General features: G+C 48.6%; 1 protein-coding gene across 1 annotated transcript in view; it reads right to left on the bottom strand.

Annotated features, from left to right (window-relative positions):
- The window catches only part of Pptc7 (protein phosphatase targeting COQ7), a 37,834-nt gene that overhangs the window by 763 nt on the left and 14,271 nt on the right, over nucleotides 1-22,800 (bottom strand). Inside the window, exons 2-5 of the mRNA XM_059249908.1 lie at nucleotides 11,541-11,720; nucleotides 6,585-6,783; nucleotides 2,647-2,770; nucleotides 637-766 (exon numbers count right to left, since the gene is read on the bottom strand). Of these exons, the coding sequence (XP_059105891.1) occupies nucleotides 637-766; nucleotides 2,647-2,770; nucleotides 6,585-6,783; nucleotides 11,541-11,720 (633 nt within the window). The remainder of the gene's footprint in view (nucleotides 1-636; nucleotides 767-2,646; nucleotides 2,771-6,584; nucleotides 6,784-11,540; nucleotides 11,721-22,800) is intronic.

Raw genomic sequence — 22,800 nt, 5'->3', positions numbered from 1 at the left:
GAAGCTTAAAACCGCTGCCCAAGCCCACCTGCTGCTTTCCCATGTGATGGCTGTGCAGTGGGCTCACAGCATCGGCTCACAGCATCGCCTCAGCCGCAGGGAGACAGTCTGCAGGACAGCTCCAGCCAGCACTCACATGAGCACGGTCCGAATCTGGACAGACATGTCCAGTGTCTGGAAACTAGGAACTGCCTGTATTCTAATGTGCCAAGCAGCTGTGGCATGTGCTCTTCTCTATTTGAACGTCTCCTGAGCTCAGATGTGCTCTGCATATCATAGTATCACACGCGCAAAGGCTGGGCAGCCCCACAGTTCCGACGCCACCGTCAACCAGTGGGGGCTGGCCTAATTCCCGGGTACATCATGAAGAGGATAGAAAGACATCACAATCGAGGGCAATGGCACACAGCTCCCTTTGCAGGTTGCCATGGCAGTTTGGATCAGCCACTCGAGGGGCAGCGGTGGAATAAAGGGCTTCAGGTTCCACCTGTCTCTCGTCTAGTCAAGGGCAGTTCTGAAGGGCACTTCCAAGGAGAAGCGAGCAACACACTGGCTGCCACCCCCTGACCTTGCCAGGAGAGGAAGGTCACTTACACATTCTCACCCAGAGCTTAGAACCTTCCAGAGAATGCTTACCTCTCACATTCAACCCGTTGTCACACGCAAACTGTGCAAAAGGTGACATATAATTTGGGTCATAGGCCAGCTCGTGCGCTTGCTCAGCAATGCTCCTTGCAGTCCGTTGTATACTCTCGTAATTTGAATTCTAAAATGAAGGACGGAGTTATTTTTACCACCAAGCCTCCTGTGAGTTCTGCACATGAGAACACTTGGTGCAGACAGCACGGTGAGGCAGAACACTTCCCCTGATGCTTGGGTTTTCCTCTAGTTAGAGAAGACATGGAGACAGCCAGGGACAAACCATGGCCCTGCTCCAAGAGAATGCCTTTTGTTGACTGGTTCCAGATCTTCAATTTAGAGTTTCACTTTTGGTTTTCCACTCGAAATTTTAAGGTATTCTTGCTAAAGTAGGATGGTCTAAAAAGGTGGGTTTTGGCCACATTTTCATGATGTCTCAGAAGTCCCCATGCTCAGGAATACACCAAAACAGCCATATTTGCCTCAAGTAAGAGGCACCTGGGTGCTGGCTCTGCTGAGGATGCCTTTTAGGCTTCCTATGGCCACAGAAGTCTTGCTTTGCTGTGTGTTCTTTGGCCACGCTGTCTTAGCTGCTTCCATTCCTCATCTACAAAATGGACATGGGAGGGCCCGGACCCCCTCAGACCTGCCTTCAAAGGCTCTAAGTCCTTCAGTCCCAACATAAACCACCAGGGCCAGGGCTGCTGGAGATGAGGTTCCAGAGGTTGACAGCACTGGCTGCTCTTGCAGAGGACCCAGGTTTAGTCCCTGGCACCCACGTGACCACTCACATCAGCTCTAGGGGATCCAGCACCATCTCCTTGCCTCCCCAGGCATCACACAAACACTCCTACACTTAAGATTAAAAACAATGACTGTGCCGGGCAGTGGTGGCGCACGCCTTTAATCCCAGCACTCGGGAGGCAGAGCCAGGCGGATCTCTGTGAGTTCGAGGCCAGCCTGGTCTCCAAAGTGAGTTCCAGGAAAGGCGCAAAGCTACACAGAGAAACCCTGTCTCGAAAAACCAAAAAAACAAAAACAAAAACAAAAACAAAAAACAATGACTGTATAAAGGAATTCATGGAAACCCAACAGGTCCGTGCTGCCTACCATCTCCTTACAGAGGCTCCACTGCCAGCCTAAGGCAGCAATCCCTTTACTTGTCTTTTCTGTTCCAGCAGCCCAGATCCTGTCTTCCTCTTTCCCAGCCGCTCACCTCTAGACTGTAAGCCCAGGGGAGGGAGGGAGGGGAGCCTTCAGACTTCTGCTCAGCACTGTAGCACAGGGTGCAGGAACTACATGGGAGCACGGAGCAGGCACTGAGCACCACAGGCCAAGCCTGGCATTAGGACTCTCTTCTTGTGGTTTTGGTTAGTCTTCCCTGCCACGGTGAAGGACAAGATCTTTCCTACTTCCCATTTTACAGACAAGGGCACTACTGCCTGGACCATAGAAGAAACACCCCAAGCCAGAATGGTGAGGGGCTGCATTAGAAGGGCTAGGTTCTGCCAGCCAGTACTTGCACTGGCCTAAGAGACTCTGGGAGCCTAGCCTCGGGCACCTCCCCCTTCTGTGGGAGACACCAAACTTCCCTCAGCTGCAGCTTGGGTCACAGCCAGACCCCTGCCAGACCCCTGCCGCCTGGACCGCCTTCTGGTCTAACTGCTTCCCAACCTTCCAGCCTCAGCAGCTGCTGGTGTGTGGGGAGAATCAAAGGAGAAGGACAAGCGAGTGTGGGAACACCAAGAGGAGCACTAGTGAGAACGCCCTCCCACCCTGAGCCCCAGGAGCGAGGGAGGGGCTAAGGCAAGGGCTTCTTCCCAGTCCTCTTCTGAATGTTCCCATTTGAAATCGCCTGTAATATTACAGCCATTGTTTTCCTGAAGGACTTTTCAAACCAAGGAGCAACGCAAGGAACTCACTACAACCCGGCAGTGAGAGAGCACAGCTCCAGGCTCCCAGGCTCCCAGGCTCCCAGGCTCCAGGCTCCAGGCTCCATGTCCTTACCTTCAGTTTCTTCAGCTCCTGAAGGATCATATAATCAGGCATGTTGTCAAAAAGCCCATCTGTTGCTGTGAGGATGATGTCTCCTAACTGGACGTCGAAAGACGTGCTGTCAGCAGCGTCGGGGCTGTGACAAGGACAGAAGAGGGACAGCAAGGTGAAGTGAACCTGTAGATATGAGTCAGTGGTCCTACCACCAGAATTTCACAATGTAACGAGGCTTTTAAAATGGCATCGACTAAAGCAAGTTGGGCCAGTGAGGTGCCTTGGCAGGCAAGGGCAGCCACCATCAAGCCTGTTGATGAGAGTTCTCCATCCAAGGACCTCCATGTCAAAACAGAGGACTGACTCACACAGGTGTCCAGTGACCTCCACATTCCTGCCATGGCATGAGCCCCATCCCACAACATAAAGTCACACTGAGAAGGGTTAGCTGAAAGTATCATCTCAGTGTCTCAAAGGCTTATTAGCAGAAGCCATCAAGCAGAGCCAAGTCTGGGCAGTCAGATCAGCCACATCACGAGGCTCAAGAGGGAGGCAGATCTAACTTCCTCTAGGCCCTGTGGAAATGACTTCTCCTTTCCAGCCTGCAGCCTCAGATCCCAGTCTCTCTCCATCCACATTGTCGCAACCTTCTGGCTCTCAGGAAGCTGGGCACCCAAGGAGAACAGGAGCCCCACAGCAATAACTACTTGGGGACACCTAGAGAGGCTTTGGCACAATCAAGCACTGTGTATCCCCCGACCCTGTTCGAGTGTGCCTGGCATGTAGAGCTTCAGGAAACATGTTTTGTTTTTTGTTTTGGTTTTTTGTTTTTAATTTTCTGGAGCTGAGGACCGAACCCAGGGCCTTGTGCTTGCTAGGCAAGCTCTCTACCACTGAGCTAAATCCCCAGCCCCCAGGAAACATGTTAAATGACTCACTGCAAAAACACATAGCCCTCCCAACTGGGAGGGAATCTTTAATATCTTGTTTAACAGAAAAGGCAGGAATCCATGCTAGATACAACTCCTTCTGTAAGAAGGAGGGACACACACACACAACTCCTTCTGTGAGAAAGGGGGACACACAACTTCTTCTGTGAGAAGGGGGACACACAACTTCTGTGAGAAGGGGGACACACAACTCCTTCTGTGAGAAGGGAGACACACAACTTCTGTGAGAAGGGGGACACACAACTCCTTCTGTGAGAAGGGGGACACACAACTCCTTCTGTGAGAAGGGAGACACACAACTCCTTCTGTGAGAAGGGGGACACACAACTCCTTCTGTGAGAAGGGAGACACACAACTTCTGTGAGAAGGGGGACACACAACTCCTTCTGTGAGAAGGGGGACACACAACTCCTTCTGTGAGAAGGGGGAGACATGCACAGAGCCGTCTAAGCTCAGAGCACCTATCTAGAAAGTATCTATTTTTTTTTTTTTTTTTTTTTTTTTTTTTTGGTTTTTCGAGACAGGGTTTCTCTGTGTAGCTTTGCGCCTTTCCTGGAACTCGCTTTGGAGACCAGGCTGGCCTCGAACTCACAGAGATCTGCCTGGCTCTGCCTCCCGAGTGCTGGGATTAAAGGCGTGCGCCACCACCGCCCGGCATAGAAAGTATCTAGCACTGGAGCAAGGGCAGAGGGAGACTCCTTGTTTTCTGAACAACTTTTTTTGTTTGGTTTTGGAGAGAAGGTCTCAACATGCAGCCCAGGCTGGCCTTGAACTCCTAATTCTCCTGCCTCACTCTCCTGGGTGCTGGGATGACAGGTGTGTAACACTGAGTTCAACTTTTAGAGAAAGAGATGGGAGACGTTCTTTCTGACAAAGCCTGAAGGAAAACAGATCTAACAACGGGAGATGCAGGCCGGAGTTCCCAGTCCTGTGACGTGGCTCTCGGTCACTCCTGAGGTCACTCCTGAGGTCACCTTCACTGCTTCCCAGGCTGTCTGACCCTATGGTCAGAAGGAAGACCTTAGACACTAACGGAGAACGGGCCGGAGCCAAAGCACCCAGGCTGGTAGCAACCCACGCTGTGCAAGTGGTGAGACAGAAACACACAGTCAGCCCTGCCACTGCCTAAGTTAGAGCTACACAGTGCCCTGAGCAAAGTCCTGGCTCAGCTTCGCATGGCCGAGGGAAGGAGGCAGCACACATTTAGAGCTAAGAGTAGCAACTAAGGACATGCAGCAGGAAGAGAAAGCCACCATCGTACTGGTGGAAACTGGGTTAGTTCCTTCTGCAAAAATCAAGACAAACATGCAAGACTCTGGCCGGCTGTCTTTGCAAGCTTGTCAGGTTCTAGAAGTACAGATTAATGACCAGCTTGGCACGGGAGCTCTGTTTTATGCTGAGGTTTTTCTTTCCCCACGAGTGGCCTTTGCCATTCCGCCTGTGAGAGCCTCACTCCCATTGGACAGTCCGTGCTCTGCTAACACTCCCACCCACGAGCTTGGTGTTCCGCCAGCTGCAGCTCTGCCCGTTCCGACTGAACACAGTGTGCCGCTGGAAACTCGACTGCACTGCAACACGAGCCACAGTCACATGCTGGCGAGCTGGGCTCCACGGGCAGCCACCTCCACCTCACATCAGGCCAGCAGAGTGTGCCACTAGCCTGCCTGTCCCCAATCTTCCTGGTGGATCTGGTACTCAGAGGTCAGAACAGGCAGCAGCCAATCAGGAGAAGCCAGGATCCAGAAGCTGTCAGTGGAGCTTGGTATCTACGGAGGCCTTCACTCCAAATGGTTCTGGCTCCTGTGTATTACAGCCCACTCGACAACACAAGACAGCTGGTTCAGAGAGGGGCTCCGGGGTGACACCTGCTGCCAAACCTGACACCCAAGATTAATCCTGGGAACCCACATGCTGGAAGGTGAGAACCGACCTGCACACCTGTGCCATGACACACACACCACCTCCAAACATACAAAATAAACAAATACTTTAAAAATACAGTAAAATGTCTAATCAGACGCTCTTAGCACTAACGGGCCTGACCTGAAATCTCAAGGCCCTCCCTCTCTCTAGAGTCGGCATCGACACTCATTTTTTTTAAGGCCGGGTCTTGCTATATATAGCCCAGGCTGGCCTCAAACTGGTAATCCTCCTGCCTTAGCCTCCTGAGTGCCAGGATTACAGGTGCAAGCCTACCTAGCAAGCAGATTATTTAAACGGGCAATACCAAATACTTAATTATAGGATATCCTCACTCTAAAGCCAAAGATGGCAGAAATACCCATTTTATGTTAGTTTGACCTTAAGCTCTGGCTCCCTGCGAGGTAACAGGCAGAAAAGAAAGGAATAAGCACCAAGAGCATTTGCTAGGAGTTTCCTCACAGAAGAACTCATGGGGGATTGCCAGTAAGCACTCGCAGCCCCTAAGGTGGCCAAGCAAAGTGTGGTCCAAGCCTTAGCCTTACTCTAGTCTACAAAAAAAGAGCAACTAAAACTTCAATGTAAAGTGTTCCAGTTGTCTGGAAAAGTTCCTGGAAGTTTAAAAATAAACTAAGAGACATTCGCAATCAGCAAGAAAGAGAACACCCGAGTGACCCCATTAGGGACGGAAGCAGGTCTCGACACTTCACTTCTGTTGGTGTGTGTATGAAGAGCACCTTTGAGTGGGAAGTGATCTGACAGACAGGACAGACATCTGCCCGTGCTCCCCTAGAAAGGATGAAAACCTGCACAGGGAGAGGCCTCTGAGCAGCTCGGCTCCCAGTGCAGTTAACACACCCTGCACTCCCATTATGCTGAGTGCTCTGCACAACCCTTTCATGTGACGGCATGTTTAGAACAACTTGGCTCAGCTGTGATACCCAGTTTGAGCTAAACTCCTTGCAAAGGCCCCTCCAGCTCTCCTGTGGACGGGCAGTTTCTCACAGGAAAAGTGCCTATCCTCAAGAGGACAGGAGGCAACTGTGGCAAGCTACATCCTGCTCCAGGGAAGGGCGGCAAGATTACCTGTCACTCAGGACGACCCCCTCAGCCTCCGGGGGAGCGATGGAGAGCTGGAATGGAGTGTTGAAGTAATGCTGCTGCTCATCAGACCGGTGCACGACTTCGCCACCCCGGACCACCAAGAAGCCCGAGTCACCCAGGTTTGCCGTGTGCAAGCGGTGGCTACTTCTGTCCAGTACCACGATGCAGGCTGTGCTGCTACCTACAAACAAAATGGGCATCTGTTCATTGCCTCCCCTGGGCTGCTGCCAAGCATCACTCAACTCCAGGGAGCAGCTGTGGTCTGAATCTTGTTTCTATGGGACCACCCTACTCTGCCCCACACCCAAGAACCTCAGCAGTAACCTAAGCAGGGCTGATGTGCGGAGGACAAGGGGTGCGGAGCACAGTAGGCGGGCCCCCAAGGTGCACACTCTTCCTCCTACAGTGGTAGAGTGCCAGGGTGCGGCACTTCCAAAGGCCCCAAAGCAGGTCACTGTGTTTTAATACTTCATCACTGGAACAAGGGTACCTCACCTGACACTATTCTCTAGTCACAGCAGCAAGACTTCACTAAACTCGCTAACATTTAAGACAGCGACGTAACCAGCCTTCTCTCTCTCTCTCTCTTTTTTTTTTTTTTTTTTTTTGGTTTTTTGAGACAGAGTTTCTCTGTGATGTTTTGGAGCCTGTCCTGGATCTCACTCTGTAGACCAGGCTGGCCTCGAACTCACAAAGATCCACCTGCCTCTGCCTCCCGAGTGCTGGGATTAAAGGCGTGCTCATAACCAGCCTTCTAAAGCAGACCGCCATCTGCGGAAGCCGTGAAGCACTTTCTGGAGCCTGACGACTCACTGTGTGGACACCAGCGGCTTGCAGATCACCTGCTTACTTCTCAGAGACGGAACCAGGTGCACAGTCTCCGGCCTGGCTGACTGCAGCAAGAATCGTACCTGCCTCCACCAGAAGAAGATGCAGCTCACCAAGGAACAAATGGAACATGCCTGTGTCTGTGCAACAATACAGACAGCCGGTTCCCTGAGATTATTACCAAGAACCGTAAGAAGGTAACGCAGGGCTGGGCAGCGTGCAGAGAACCCACTCACCCTTCCTCTGGGGAGGCACTGGGTAAAATGAATCTACGAGTCACAGAGCTCTGAAAAATGTACACACTCTTTATCCAGCAGGTCTATCTGCAAGGAGTCGAGTAAGCAAACAGTAAGAAATGCAAATCAGACTGAAAGATAAAAACGCTGCCCAAGAGCCAACTAGGAGTGAGCCACACGTCTCCCTGTGCCACTAGGGCAGGCGGGAGGGCAGGCAGGAGGGCAGGCGGGCAGGCAGCTTAGAGACCCGAGACTCGCAAGCTTCAGCACGGTCCCGCACTCAGGATCCGCACAGAAATAGATAAGTACTGTTACTCGACACTCAGCAGTGGGAACAGTGGTCAGTCCATCTGCATCTGAACCCCAGCTCTGCCACTTCCAAGCTGTGCGGTCCAGCTCTGCTCAGCTTCCCCGTTCACAGAAACAGGACTAAGAGTACAGCCCTCACAGAGAAACTCACGAGGAGAAACCCTTCAGGTAGGCTTATGCAATGACAGCCATCAGGAAAGTGTTAAGGAATACCCTTGGAAAGCGAAGGAAAGTGAAACAAGCAGATTGAAAGCTAGCACTGGGGACTGGAGAGACAGCTCACTGGCTAAGAGCACTGGCTGCCCTTCCAGAGGACCCAGGTTTGATTCCCAGCACCCACATGCTGGCTCATGACTGTCTGGAACTCCAGTTCCAAGAGACCCATGCAATGGTCTCTTCTGGCCTCTGTGGACACACATATACACAAGATAAGTAAATAAGTTAAATTAAAAAACAAAACAAAACCAGGCTGAAGAGATGGCTCAGAGGTTAAGAGCACTGACTGCTTCTCTAGAGGTCCTGAGTTCAATTCCCAGCAACCACATGGTGGCTCACAACCATCTATAATGGGATCTGGTGCCCTCTTCTGGTGTGCAGGAGTACATGCAGGCAGAATACTGTATATATAATAAATAAGTCTTAAAAAAATAAATCTTTAAAAAAAAAAAAAAAAACCAGTATTGTCTTGAGATGTAGCTCAGCTGGTCCAGTGCTCTCTGATCATGCACCAAGTCCTGGGTTCAGTCACCAGCATCATGTAAACCAGATGTGGGGCCCACAACTGTGATCCCAGCACTTACTCGGGAGGTGCAGGCACGAGAGTCAGCCACACACTGAGTCTGAGGCCAGCTTGGACTGCATAAGACCCTCTCTTTTTAGGAAGAAGAAAAAGCTAAAGCAAGCAAATGGACTGTGGAGAAACTCAGTGAATCCCACAGCGCTGCTTTCCAGCTGTGCACCACAGGCAAGCCACTCAGCCCAAGTTTCTTCCTAGCCAGCTGTGGACAGAGAGTTCCTGTGTGCCTGCCTCACCAGTGTAAAGCAGAGCACACTCAAACTGTGTGCCACCATTCTGTGCACAGACACGCGGAAGGAAAAGAGAAGTGCAGATGTGACTAGTATTCAGTTTTCTCAGAGGGATTCCAGATATTTGCTACTTTGTCTCAATGAAAATGTGCAACTGAATGTAAAGAATTAATGCAGCACATTTCATCATTAATGGTCAGCGGGTCAGCTTCCTTGTTACCTCAAGCAGACTGATTAACAGTGACCTTGACAGCCCTTCAGTGCCTACGAGAAGGAAACGTGGGTGCTGCCACCAGCCAGAGTGCCGTCAGGGCCTCTCCACGACCTGCTGCACAGCCAGCTTTCCTTCCTAAATGCCTTCAACCACTCCTCATTACAAAATGGCTACACAAGAGCTTCTGGAAGCTGATGGCATTAAATCTTAATGGAATGAGGAACGACACAGCCCTGGAGCTGCTCCTCGGGAAACACCCGATGACTCACTGTGACAACCCCAGGCCACCATCTCATGCCCCCGTGGAATGAGAATGGTCCTTGGGAGTGATGATGGGCTCTCAGGGCCAGAGCAGGAACAATGAGCGAAGAAGGCATGTGCAGCCTGCAGTTTACACTCCTCCCCCGAGTGACTGCCGAGGGCACAGGGCTCAGACCCCACGCTCGTGGGAGAGGAGGGGCTGAAGATGAGGGTCAGTGTTCAGATGACTGACCCATACCAGCAGGTGCCTGGGCAACTCTCTCAGGTTAAATCTCTCAGCCAAATATAATACAACCTTACTAGGTCTGACCCCTCAGCTTCTTTCTTTTGTGGTACTGGGGACTGAACAGCTTTGTGCATGCTAGACCTGTGCTCTAACTGTGTTAGAGCACCGACTGCAAGACCCCACCCCCACCTCTTTTGTTAAGGCCAGGTCTCTCTGTACAGCCCTGGCTGGCCTGAAATTTGCGCTGCAGATCAGGTTGGTCTCAAACTCAGAGATGCACCTACCTCTACCACCAAGTGCTGGGATTAAAGGCGTGTGCCACCATGGGCAGCGACCATTCAGATACTTGAGAACTTACTACTGTATGTAAGGGTTTCTGAGGACCCTTACATCAACAATAAAGGCTTGCCCTTTAGAGCAGACTTGCTTTGTAGGCTCTTTAGGAATTGCTGAATCAGAAAGCAAAGGCAGTCTGGGGAGATGGCTCAGTGGTTAAGAGCACCCAGCTCTTCTAGAGGACCTGAGCTCCATCCCAGAACACACAGAGAATGGCTCACAACACCTGTGTGACTCCTGGCCTCCACAAGCACCTACACATGACACACTCACAGAGACACACACATAAGATTAATAAAATAACTTAAAATCAAAGCCGAGTGTAACCATTTCGTTTACAATTCCACGTAACAAGGTTCAGTCAATTCAGCAGTCGGTTGGCCAGACCTGCTCCAGTTCAGCTGCAAATGCCCAGGAGGTGTGTGGGTCAGGTCAGGGAGGTGTATGCACACCAAACATGGCAACAAAGGATTTTAGAAGAAACAGTAATCCCAACGTTATAAGTAAACTTCAAATATGTCCTAAATTTATTTATTACTATCTCCAAGTTACATGGAGTGGAAAGGAAGGAAAGAAAATGTGCAGAAAAAAATCAGCTCTCCCCTCCCCAATTCAAACTTTTGGCAACAAAAAAGCAGGATATTCTATGCTGTAACTAGCTACCCTATGTCCAAGTAGACAACAGGGCTGGAGAGATGGTGCCCACTCCCTGGAACACTCTGGAAACTGCCTAGGAGACTGCGTTCCACTCACAGTGACTTATCCACAGTCCTACAGCTCCGACACAGGTCCTAGGACAGAATCTAGACTGTCCCATTGACCCAAGCACAGCCTCTGAGCACAGCAAGAGGAGCAGTAGAGGCCCTGTCAGCCTGCACCTCAGCTCTAGGACCTGAGTGCTGGAGAGAGAGAACCTACTCCAGGAGGCTGTCTTCTGACCTCCACATTTGTGCTGTGGCTCACGTGACCCCACACACAAAGAAATAAATAAAATGTAGTAATAAGAAGAGGGCAGGGGACTGCTGAGATGGGTGGGCAGGTAAAGTGTCTGCTGGCCACCTGAGTTTGATCCACACGGAAGAAGGAAAAGATGGACTCCCTTGAGTTGCCCTGTGACCTCCACATCTGGGCATGCACCCATAGTACCACTAATAAAATACGAACTTGAAGAGGAAGTGAGAAAAGCAGCACCATGCGGAATCCCAGGAGAGCTTCCGGTGGGAGGAAGATAAAGCTGCTTATAGAAGACTGAAGGGGGCCGTGAGAAACAGCCTCTGTAAAAAGGGTTCAAACCCAAGGCAAGGACCATCTTATGTCACTGCTCACTTCAAATGTAGGTGTGAGCAAGGGAGGCCCTCTGGTAACCAGAAAGGTTCTGGCAATTGAGAATGCCAGGCACCATCGGCAGCAAAGCTCTCTGAGTTCGAGGCCAGCCTGGGTTACTGGTAAGATCTTGTTTAGCCATTAGTGAGGGGTGTGAGGAGGCACAGTCGTCTACTCACCCAGCAAAGGTACTTTGTTTTGCAGCAATTCACAGTAGCTCGTGGTAAGAATCCCAACAGGGTTGCTGGGAACGAAGCGTCCTTCTTTTACTAACCGCTCACATGTTCGCATTAAAGTCCCTGAGAACTGAGATGGGTCCACTCCATAGTCTCTCCATCCTCCAACGCCATCTGCAACTCCTGAAACAGAAAAAAGTGCTCTGAAAACCACTGCCATTGACTGAGAACGCAGCTCAGTGGCAGAGCTGCTGCCTCGCACACATAAGGTCCCAAATTCAGTCCCTAGAACTGCCCAAAACCACCAAGAAACCACCATCACCAACTTCCCAGCAACCCTTCTCCACCTCACCCTCATCACCCCCACGATGCCCATGCAGCCTCACTCAAAATTATTACTTTTTTTTGGGGGGGGGGGGGGAGGTTCAAGACAGTGTAGTTTTGGTGCCTGTCCTGGATCTCGCTCTGTAGACCAGGCTGGCCTCAAACTCACAGAGATCCGCCTGGCTCTGCCTCCCAAGTGCTGGGATTAAAGGCATGCGCCACCACCGCCCGGCAAATTATTACCTTTATACAGAAGTATCAGTTATTAATATTGTTGATTTTGTAAGAAAGAATAAGTTGATTTTTAAAAAAGATTCATTCATTCATTCACTTACTTAATTTATTTTTGGTTTTTCAAGACAGGGTTTCTCTGTGTAGTTTTGGTGCCTGTCCTAGATCTTGCTCTGTAGACCAGGCTGGCCTCGAATTCACAGAGGTCTACCTGCTTCTGCCTCCTGAGTGCTGGGATTAAAGGCATGTACCACCACTGCCTGACTATGGGAGTGTTTTGCCTGCATCATGTGCATGCTGCCTGTAGAGGGCAAAAGAGGTCATCAGACCTTCTGTGAGCTGCCATGTGGGTGCTGGGAACCGAACCTGAGTCTTCTGCAAGAGCAGCCAGTGCTCTTAACCACTGAGCCATCTCTCCAGCCTCTGGCTCTTTCTTTAAGTACAGATGTTAGTGATAACACTGGGCCAGAGCTGGCACTCAGTATGAGAGGCAAACGCAGAGCCAGAGCAAGTGCTCATGCACAGGAAACATGTGGGGGACCAGCCTCCATCATTATTTACCCCAGGGACTCTTGAGGAACGAGGGAGAAGAGACTTAGTTAGAAATAGAGGGGAGAGAAACAGAGAAACGCAGGATAGACTCCAGTGGGCCTGGATCCTTATCCAAACAGGGCCCAGAACTTTATTCCAAAGGTCTATTTATAACAGTGCTAACGGGTGGAGCCAAAGACCTCCCCCTTGCTAGCTACCGTCAAGTGTGGACCCTTACAAATACCTGGTGCCCAGTCAACCTCTTATGTAAGCAGTCCTTCTCAGTAAAGTCACTAGGAAACCTACTGGTCTACAACAGAAACCAAACCCCAGAAGCAAGACATACACACACAAATAACGCTACATCAAAAAAAAAAAAAAAAAAGAACAAAATGGAAACCATATTCCACCCTTTTCCTCTCCTGCAGAAAAGAACCACAGCCCTGTAGGGCTGGGCTGGCCAGTCCATGTGTGCTCAGGGATCTCTGGAGACAAGCTGGTCCACACTGAGCTGTGCTGTGAGTGGACTCTGAAAACTTAGTACGAACAGGAGAGAATGTTGTCATTATTTTATACTGCCTAGATATTCCAATAGTATTTTGGGAGCCAGGCCTGATAGTACAGGCCTATGGTCCCAGCTACTCAGGAAGATTGCAAGGCCAGGCCAGGCTGGGAAATTTAGTGATTCTATTTCAAAATAACAAGTCAGAAGTGGGCTGAGCTATAGCTTAGGGGCAAAGCCCCTGCCTAAACGTTCACAAGATCCTGGGTCCAACACCTAGTGCCTCAAACAAATAACAAACATTCTGGGTAGAATTCACTAAAAAGAATGCACTACAAATTGATTTCACTTTTTCCTAGGACATTTAAAATCACATAAGTGGCTCATGTTGTATTTCTACTGGATGGCACTAGTGTGGACTTTCACAGGTCCACAGGGCTGCTGGTGAGTGCAGAGTCTGCTCAATGCTCCTTTCAGCAACGTGAAACTAATGTTCCGTCAATAGAACCTGGACGTCAATATTGTACCATCTCCCATCTCATCCCTTGCAAAACAACATGCTTCTTGCTCTTTCCAAAGTTAAAATCAATTTCTGCCTAGTGGCTTTAAAGAAACAGAAAATGTCAGACATATATGTAACACAAATTCTAAATGTTTTTTTTTTTAATAAAAACCCAGACCCAGATATTGGGTTAAATGTTGAAAGATCAGAGACAAAGAAACAAGCCACAGCCACCACCTCTTACCTCACCAACTCCTCAGCCTGGAAAAGCTCCAGCCGAAATGGCTTCTAGCCAAAGGGGTTCCTCAGCTGAAAAGCCTTTAGTTCCTGTCTCCTCACACCTTATATGCCTTTCTCCACCCACCATATCACTTCCTTCTTAGTGCTGGGATTAAGGGTGTATGACTTCCCAAGCAAAGGCATGAGATCTCAAATACTAGGATTAAAGGTGTGTGGCACCACTGCCGGGCTCTGTTTCTCTCCTAGACTGAGTCAATCTCATGTAGTCCAGGGTGGCTTTGAACTCAAAGAGATCCAGACAGATCTCTGCCTCCTGAGTGCTAGGATTAAAGGTGTGTGTCACCCACTGCCTGGCCTCTATGTTTAATCTAGTGGTTTGTTCTGTTCTCTGATCTTCAGGCAAATCTTATTAGGGTACACAATATATCACCACACATATACACATTCTAGAAGGAGCTGTAAGGAATACTAACAATAGCTGTTCTAGAAATAAGGGACCGACAGCAATTAATGAAAGAATGTCTAGGGCGTGATTGGGGGTACAGCTTGGTGGGAAGAGCACCTGCCTAGCATGTGTGAAACACTGGGTTCAATCCCCAGAACCACAAAAACAAATACCATACCATTTGCTATTACTTAAATTTTATCTTTACTAAAGCATGGGCCATGGCTTTATCTTATTGTGTGTTCATATGTATGTGCACATGTGTGTGAAGACCAGAGGTCAACAACTTTCCACCTCCCCCTCATCATTTCAATGTGTGTGTCTGTGTGTGTGTGTGTGTGTGTGAGGAATGTGTGCCTTAGTGCCCATGTGGAGGTCAAGGGACAAACTCATTAGGCTGGTTTTCTCCATCCACCTTATTTGGCTCCTGGGACTCAAACAGAAAGCATCGTTCTTGACCTGCTGAACCTTACCTTGCAGGCTCCCCACCTTATTTTTTGAGATAGTATGTCTCACTGAACCTTGAGCTCACTGACCCGGATGAAGCAGCTGGCCAGGAAGGCCCAGTAAGGCTCCTAGCTCCTGCTCTCAGCACTGGACTATAGTGCACATGGCTACATTAGGTTTTTATGTGGGTGCTGGGGATCAAACGTGGGTCTTCATGCTTACACAGTGGGTACTTTATCAACAGAGTCATCTCCCTAACTCCCAAGATTTTATTTTTAAATTTAGAGAGGAGGGGCAGACAAGATGGCTGAGTTAATAATGGCTGAGTAGAATTTGATCCCTAGGTCCTACATGTACAGAGAGAAAATTGTCACAAGTTATCCTTTGACCTTCACATGTTAAATGCTGTGGCATACACATTTCCAAAGACACACACACACACACACACACACACACACACACACACACACGCGCAAATAAATGAACTAATAAACATTAAAAAAAAAGCCAAGCATGATAGCACATACCCATAAACCCAGCACTTGGGAATTGGGAAACCAAGAGTTCAAAGCCAACTTTGTTTGGATAGCAAGTTGGAGGCCAGTCTGGGCTACACACACAGAGAAACAGAGAGACACAAGAAAGGGGTAGGCTTGTTTATTTCATATTTAATTATTTATTTATATTGTAAGGCTCAAGTACTCTACCATCTAGCTACCTCTATGGCCCAAATCCAACACTTTCTGAGTATGAAACATCCCCCAATACAACATTGACATTTTTGTACACTCAACTTTCACAGCCCCCTTCAAAGAGCATACTTGGACAAGACTGGCTGGATGTGATGGACACAGGAAACTTTCTCTGGTGGCAGTGGTTATCAACAGAAACAAACATGTTCCAGAAAGAAAAAGGAAACAGAGGAGGAGACAGTGGAGGAGACCGAAGCAGTGACTCCTCCACTACACACGACCACCAGTGAGCAAACTTCACTTCGGAGCAACTCCAAACCAGCTGACGTGGGGATGAAGCCTGGCATCTGTTTCAAAATAACTGGGGGTGGAGGTGCGGGCGACAGAGGAGAGAGGCGTCAAGCCTGGTCATGAATGGAGTGTTGTTGAAGTTGAATGAGAACTGCACTCACCTCTCCCTTGATATACTGGAAGATTTCCACATCATCAAGTTTACTAAAATGACGGCAACATTAACAAAGCTGAAGAAAAGCCACCTGTGCCTGCTGCTGTGGGGAAGAGTCTGGCTCAGCACGAGCTGCCGCCAGGTGAGGTTTGCCCTCATGGGAACCCATGAACTTAGCAGCGCGCTGGGGGTGCAGGGAGGAGCCACGGGAGACACTCCTCACAGGAGCCAATAGCGCATTTTACCCTGATCTTCAAGCAGGTGTGCAAGACAGAGGCCAGAGAAAGAAAGAAGGCTTACTGGGACACTTCTGAGGAATTCTTGCTGCACAGGGCTTAAATGTAACAATTTATGTTAAAACACAGAATTGGAGATTACAGTCCCAGGCACACCATCTGATGATGAATCATGCACTCTACTGCCTGCTCAAGGAAAGAATTCGGTCCAACAACCACAATTAACTGAAAATAAAAATCAGCAGGCTGAGTGACGGACAGCCCTGCCACAGCAGCCAGGCCTCTCCCGCAGCAGCACAACCTTTAGGTACCTGTTTGCCTTTCACAGACAAGGATCCCAGGCAAAACTGAGCCTTGGGCTCAATCTCTTGAGGGGGAAAAAGAAACTCAAACAGTACTTCAACTTTCCAATAAAACCACAGGAAAAAAGCCTTAGTTTACACCTGCAATTCACTCACTAACCTACAAGGGTGCGGGGCCCTGCACCACATGTGTATTTGAAACTTCAGACCACAAAGAGAAGGCGAACCAAGCTTGAGGGAAAGCTGCTATTCAAAAACGCATGTATAAAGGGCAAAACCCGCTGGGCAATGGTGGGGCACACATTTAATCCAAACACTTGGGAAGCAGAGGCAGGAGGATCTCTGTGAGTTCGAAGCCAGCCTGGTCTACAAAGGAGTCCCAGGACAGCCAGGGCTGTTACACAGAGAAATCTTGTCTCAAAAAAACAAAAAGAAAAAAATAGAAAAGAAAAAAAGGGAAAAACTGCTAAAAGGGTGACCTGGAAGGATTCCTGAAGACCACTAATGATGTCAGCACAGTATTTACCAACAGCAGCAGCTGCAGTCACAGTGTGTGGCAGCCTAGTGTGCCGGCACTAGGAATCCCCACTGGGGTCCTAGCATGAATGGGGAATGTTTACAGGCCTTCTTTGAGAGTGGCACCTGGCTGTCCCTAGAGGGTCCTCTAATTTTCACAGGCAGAGAAGGGTGTGAGAAGGGACCTGTCTCACAGGGAGCCGGTCCTCCATGTGACTAGGAAAGGAAGAGTCTGTATTACAAGAACACCACAACAGCAGCCTGAGGGTTTGCCTACTCAACACACAGAAACTTTTCGGGTCTAGGTGTTAAATACACTAAATAAAAATTAACAGCATTGCATTGGTCTGTTTTTTTGTTTGTTTGTTTGTTTTGGTTTTTCCAGGTAGGGTTTTTCTGTGTAGCTTTGGTGCCTGTCCTGGGTCTCACTCTGTAGACCAGGCTGGCCTCGAACTCAGAGATCCGCCTGGCTCTGCCTCCCCAAGTGCTGGGATTAAAGGCGTGCACCACCACCGCCCAGCGTGTTGGTCTGTTTTATTACATTTTTAATTGGGGGGGGCATGGGCACACCAAAGTATATGTGTCAGTCAAATGATAATATGTGGGGATCTGAGTTTTCCTTCCCCGATGTGTCCCAGGAATCAAGCTCAGGCCATCGTTCTTGGCGGTAGGTACCTTTGCCTTCTGAGCCATCTTGCTGGCGCTCTCTATCCACTGTTTTCCCCAAGGTCTGATCATTTACTTGTGACTCACAACACTTATTCTGAACTGGACTCAGACTTCGAAGCAGAAGCGCTCAGCAAGGACAGCCTACATCTCTCGGTAATCTGTTCTTGGTGTTTTTCTTTGGCTTCCTTCATTCTCTTGGCCAAAAGTTTAGCATCTTCTGCAGCCTCTCATCTGCCTTAGTGTGTTGTTTCTTCAGAGCATTACGTCGGCGTCTGTGTTACAGAACTCTGGAGGAACACGATCTTGGGTACACTGGTCCTGGGCCTCTCACCTTCTTTGTTTAAGGGCTTCTGACAACATCTTAGTGGACAGCATCTCCTTTAGAGACGGAAAGGCTTTTGGAGTCTGCTGGCTCTTTGGGACCACAACTGCCAAGGCACAGTAGTATATGTCAGTCAGGAATAGTCTGTCTCTCTTTTGTTTTACAGTAACCGAGGTGAGAACACTCAGATTGACACCCACAACGCATCCTGGACAGACTCGTGCTTCCGCCCTCCGGTTCTCCTTGGCACCTAACAAGAATGCCTCTCACTCAACAGAAGAAGCACTCTGCCCTGGGTCAAGACAGCTTGCTTCACGGGAAAACCTTGCATCAACAGGTTTCTGGGGTTTTGTCTGTTTGTTTGAGACATGCTCTCTATGTAGTCCTGGCTGTCCTATAACTCAATATGGAAGCCAGGCTGGCCTCAAACTCACAGATATCCTCCTAGTTCTGCCTCCCAAGTACTAGGATTAACGCCTACATGCACTACCACACCACACCCAGCCTGTATCAGTAGAGTGTTGAGTAGCTAATGCACAGCTAGAAGAGTGTGGAGATGCCAGTGCAAGATGCTGATCTCACCTGGGATGTGTGCTAAGCCCCAGGGTCAGCAAGCATCCGTGTGGAAGTGTCTGCATGAAGTCAGGCACTGAGTTGGATGAGATCTGACGCCACAGTGGTGGGTGAGAGGCCCAGGAAAGGAAAAAGTAAGGGATTGCAGAGGTGTGCGCTCAAAGCAATTTTATCTTAGGCATGAGAATCTTGGCCAAACAGCTCACCTGTGGACTGTATCTTAACTTCAGGTAACAAATGATGACCATAACTGATTGAGTTCAAGAAACTCTTTTGTATCCAGTCTGTATCTAGTTAAGTATCTATCAGCAGAGAAAGGCTGAGAAGGTAGGCTGAGCTATAGTGAAATTAAATGGCCTTTAATGCCACCTCAAGAGTTGCCATGGAATTCAGAGGCTGCCTTTAATTCACTGTAATCATCTTATGTCTCCAGCAGCAATGTTCTGTGAGCACACAGCTAGCTCAAGTGTTTCCTTTGACCCCAAATCCAATTATAACTATTATTAGATTAAGATAATGGTTACATATCAGAACAGCTGATCAAAAGCCTGAGAGGGGACTACAGAGCACAGAAAGTCCTCTAGTTACATCCTATGTCCTGAGTTGGAAAAGATCAACTACAAACTACATTCCGCATTAGATTTGTGTTTGGTTTGAGACAGGGTCTCTCTCTACCTGAGGCTGGCCTTGATTGTGAAGCAATCCTCCTCTTTCTGGCCAGAGACTATAAGAAGGATCCAGATCTTGGGGCCGGAGATGGCTCAGAGGTTAAGAGCACTGGCTGCTCTTCCAGAGGACCTGGGTTCAATCCCTAGCAACCACATGGTGGTGGCTCACAACCATCTCTAGTGAGATCTGATGCCCTATTCTGGCCTGCAGGCATACATGCAGACAGAATACTGTATATGTAATAAATAAATAAATCTTAAAAAAAAAAAAAAAAAAAGACCCAGATCTTAAAAGTTATAAAAAGCACAGTGTTGGGGCTGGGGAGATAGTTCAGTGGCCAGGAGCACTGGCTGCTCTTCCAGAGGACCTAGTTTAAATTCCCAGCACCCATATGGCAGCTCACAATTGTCTGTGACTCCAGTCCCAAGGGATCCAACACCCTCATAAGGACATACATTCAGGCAAAAATACCAATGCACATGAAACAAAAATAAATAATTAAAAAACCCCACAGTGTTAAGTTTTCCATACACTGCTTTCCTAAAGTGGAGAAATAAAAAGGGAGAGTGCAGCAAACCCAATTCTGCCCTACCTCTCATTATTTAGGGTGCCCACTGTGAACACTCCTTTTTTGGAGCCCCCGTGGGCCCCCCACTCTCAGGAGTCCTTTCTTGCCTTTTCTTAACCAATTGTTCTTTGTTCTGCTCTGATTAATTACTTTTATAAGCAGAATTCTAAGTAACACTTTTCACTTTTTTAAATTAGCATGCTTCTACCTTTGCCACAGTTACAATCATATAAAAATGGAGCTGGAGGGCTGGGATGGAGTTCAACTGCACAGTGCAAGTTCAGCAGGCCTGTGCCCTGGGCTCCATCCTCAGCACCACTGATAGGCAAAGCTTTTCTTTATTGTAAAATAATCACTCAGCTTTTCATCACTAATTTCATGTAATAGTTTTGTTCTAAGCAAAAGTCAAAGAAGATAGGATTAGTAAATAAACTCAAACCGTGGAACTTTAAGATCCTATCTCTCTAGCTGCACACAGCTACCTAACTGTGAAACTGCAGAAGGCAGACGGACTCTGGGATGGCTCCTGAACTAAGTGTCTCCAACAGTGCCCACACTCCCAGCCATGGCAGGTACATGTTGTGAGTGCTTTTCTTTTTAAAGATGTGTGTGTGTGTGTGTGTGTGTGTGTGTGTGTGTGTGTGTGTTTGTGCATGTGCACATGTGCCAGTGTCACATGAGTGTAGGTGCCAGGAGTCCAGAAGAGGCTATCAGATTCCCTTGGAGCTAGAGTTATAGTTGGTGGTGAGCCACTCCACATGAGTACTGGGAACCAAACTTAGGCCCTCTGCAAGAGTGATGCACTTACCAGGTGGTGGTGGCGCACGCCTTTAATCCTAGCACTCGGGAGACAGAGATAGGCGGATCTCTGTGAGTTCAAGCCAGCCTGATCTACACAGAGAAACCCTGTCTCAGAAAAACAAAAAACAAACAAAGAGTGATATGCTCTCTTAACCACAGGACTGTCTCTCCAGCCCCATGACTACTCTTCTGAATTCCCTTTTACACACAACTCCCAGACCGACCTGCAATTATTTATAAGATCATTCTAAACAATGACACCTAGAGAACACTGCATCCCAGTTCTAATATAAACACCAGTGAAGGAAACATGGCTATTCTCCTTCATCACAACATACTTAACACAGGCGATAACAAAACTGCAAATAGTACCTATCATCACCCTGGGGAGCGTGGCTCACTGACATGGGAGCCTCATGCTCCAGCAAAGCAAGCTGCTGCTCAAGGATTGGTTTTCTGTCAGTGAAATACAACTCATGTGGCTTGGATGTGAGTACTGCCAGTGAAGGGAAATGCCTGGATGATGAACTAAGCCCCTAGCTGAAGAGCTGAGCAACACACAGCAGGAGCTGCTCAAGGGCGGGGTGCATCTCCTGAGACAGAACTTAGCATCACTCCTCCAAGTGCTACGGCCACCTGAGGAGAGATCAAGGCTCTCATCCAAGCCACTGCTCTCCTGCAACCCTGACAGGGCACAACACGAAGACTGCGTGAGAGAAACAAGATCTAAGCACATAGCTGATTCTGTGTCAACAGGAACAGGTCATATTTACACCAACATTTCTGTAGCTTCAACTACTGGGGCGTTGGGGAATACTCCCCTGTGACTCAGGACTAGGAAATGTGTCTGCAAATGATTATCCCAAAGGGAATGAAAAAGGCAAGATTACTAATATATATATATATATTCAACCATCAAGCTGCTGCACAATGCGATGTGCTTCGACCAACAGTCCTCAGTTCTCTAGAGGAGAAATTACAGGGATTACAATGTTCTGCCTGCCTCAACAAGCCAGGAATTCCCTCTGCACTGAGATTCCCCAAAGCAACCACTCTGCGTTAATCACAAAGAAACCTGTGTCTTTCGACTCCAGAGACTGAGTCTCCATCAAACTCCCTAGATCTCTAAGCAGAACAGCTAAGATCAAGCTAAAGAATAGAAAGAAAGAAAGAGTCGGTCCTGTAGGAAAGCCAGACTCTGCCAAAGACATAGACTGCCCAACAGTCAAGAGATCCAAGCAGGAGCAAATGGCCTATTTCAGGTCTCAGAATCTGGAAAAACAAAAACAAACAAGCCACCTATTCCTCAGTAGCTCAGCAAACATGAGACTACTTGGGAATCGCACGCGCGCGCGCGCACACACACACACACACACACACACACACACACACACACACACGGAGGGAGAGAGAGAGAGAGAGGGAGGGAGGGAGGGAAGGAGGGAGAGAGAGAGAGAGAGAGAGAGAGAGAGAAAGAAAGGACCCCTACCTTCATTATTTTGGTCAGTTGCCTTGTCTTTAAAAGCAGTAAAAAGTGCTGAAAAGAAGGTCAGGAAACAAGAGTGTGAAGACAAACTTGAAATAACGTGTGTGCATGTGGGTGCACGTGCGCACACGAGGATGACACAGTACACCTTCCTCTACTACTCTCCATCTTACTTCTTAAGACAGGGTCTCATATTTGTCCTCTAACTTTAGCTGACTACAACCTATAACTCAAGCTCCAAGAAGATCTGACTTCTCTGGCCTCAGAGGGCACTTTACTGTCTCATGCTCATGCACATTCTCTCCTCTCTCTCTCTCTTTCTCTCTCTCTCTCTCTCTCTCTCTCTCACACACACACACACACACACATACACACACACACACACCAGGCGGTGGTGGCACACTCCTTTAATCGCAGCACTCAGGAAGCAGAGGCAGGCGGATCTCTGTGAGTTCAAGGCCAGCCTGGAGATCCAGGACAGGCACCAAAACTACACAGAGAAACCCTGTCCCAAAAAAACAAAACAAACAAGAAAAAGAAAGAAAAGAAAAGAAAAGAAAAGAAAAGAAAAGAAAAGAAAAGAAAAGAAAAGAAACAGGAAAAAAAAAAAGAAAAGAAAGAAAAAAGCAGCTAGGTGTGGTGGTACATGCCTTTAATCCCAGTCTTTGGGGGGCAGATAGGTGGATCTCTGTGAGGCCAAACCTGGAGGCCAGCCTGATCTACATAGAAAGTTTCAGGATAGCCAGGGTTACAGAGAGAAGC

Source organism: Peromyscus eremicus, chromosome 23 (assembly GCF_949786415.1).
Source record: "Peromyscus eremicus chromosome 23, PerEre_H2_v1, whole genome shotgun sequence".
NCBI classification, from domain to species: domain Eukaryota; kingdom Metazoa; phylum Chordata; class Mammalia; order Rodentia; family Cricetidae; genus Peromyscus; species Peromyscus eremicus.
The sequence above is the reverse complement of the archived record's forward strand: the minus strand, read 5'-3'. Positions and strand labels throughout refer to the sequence as shown.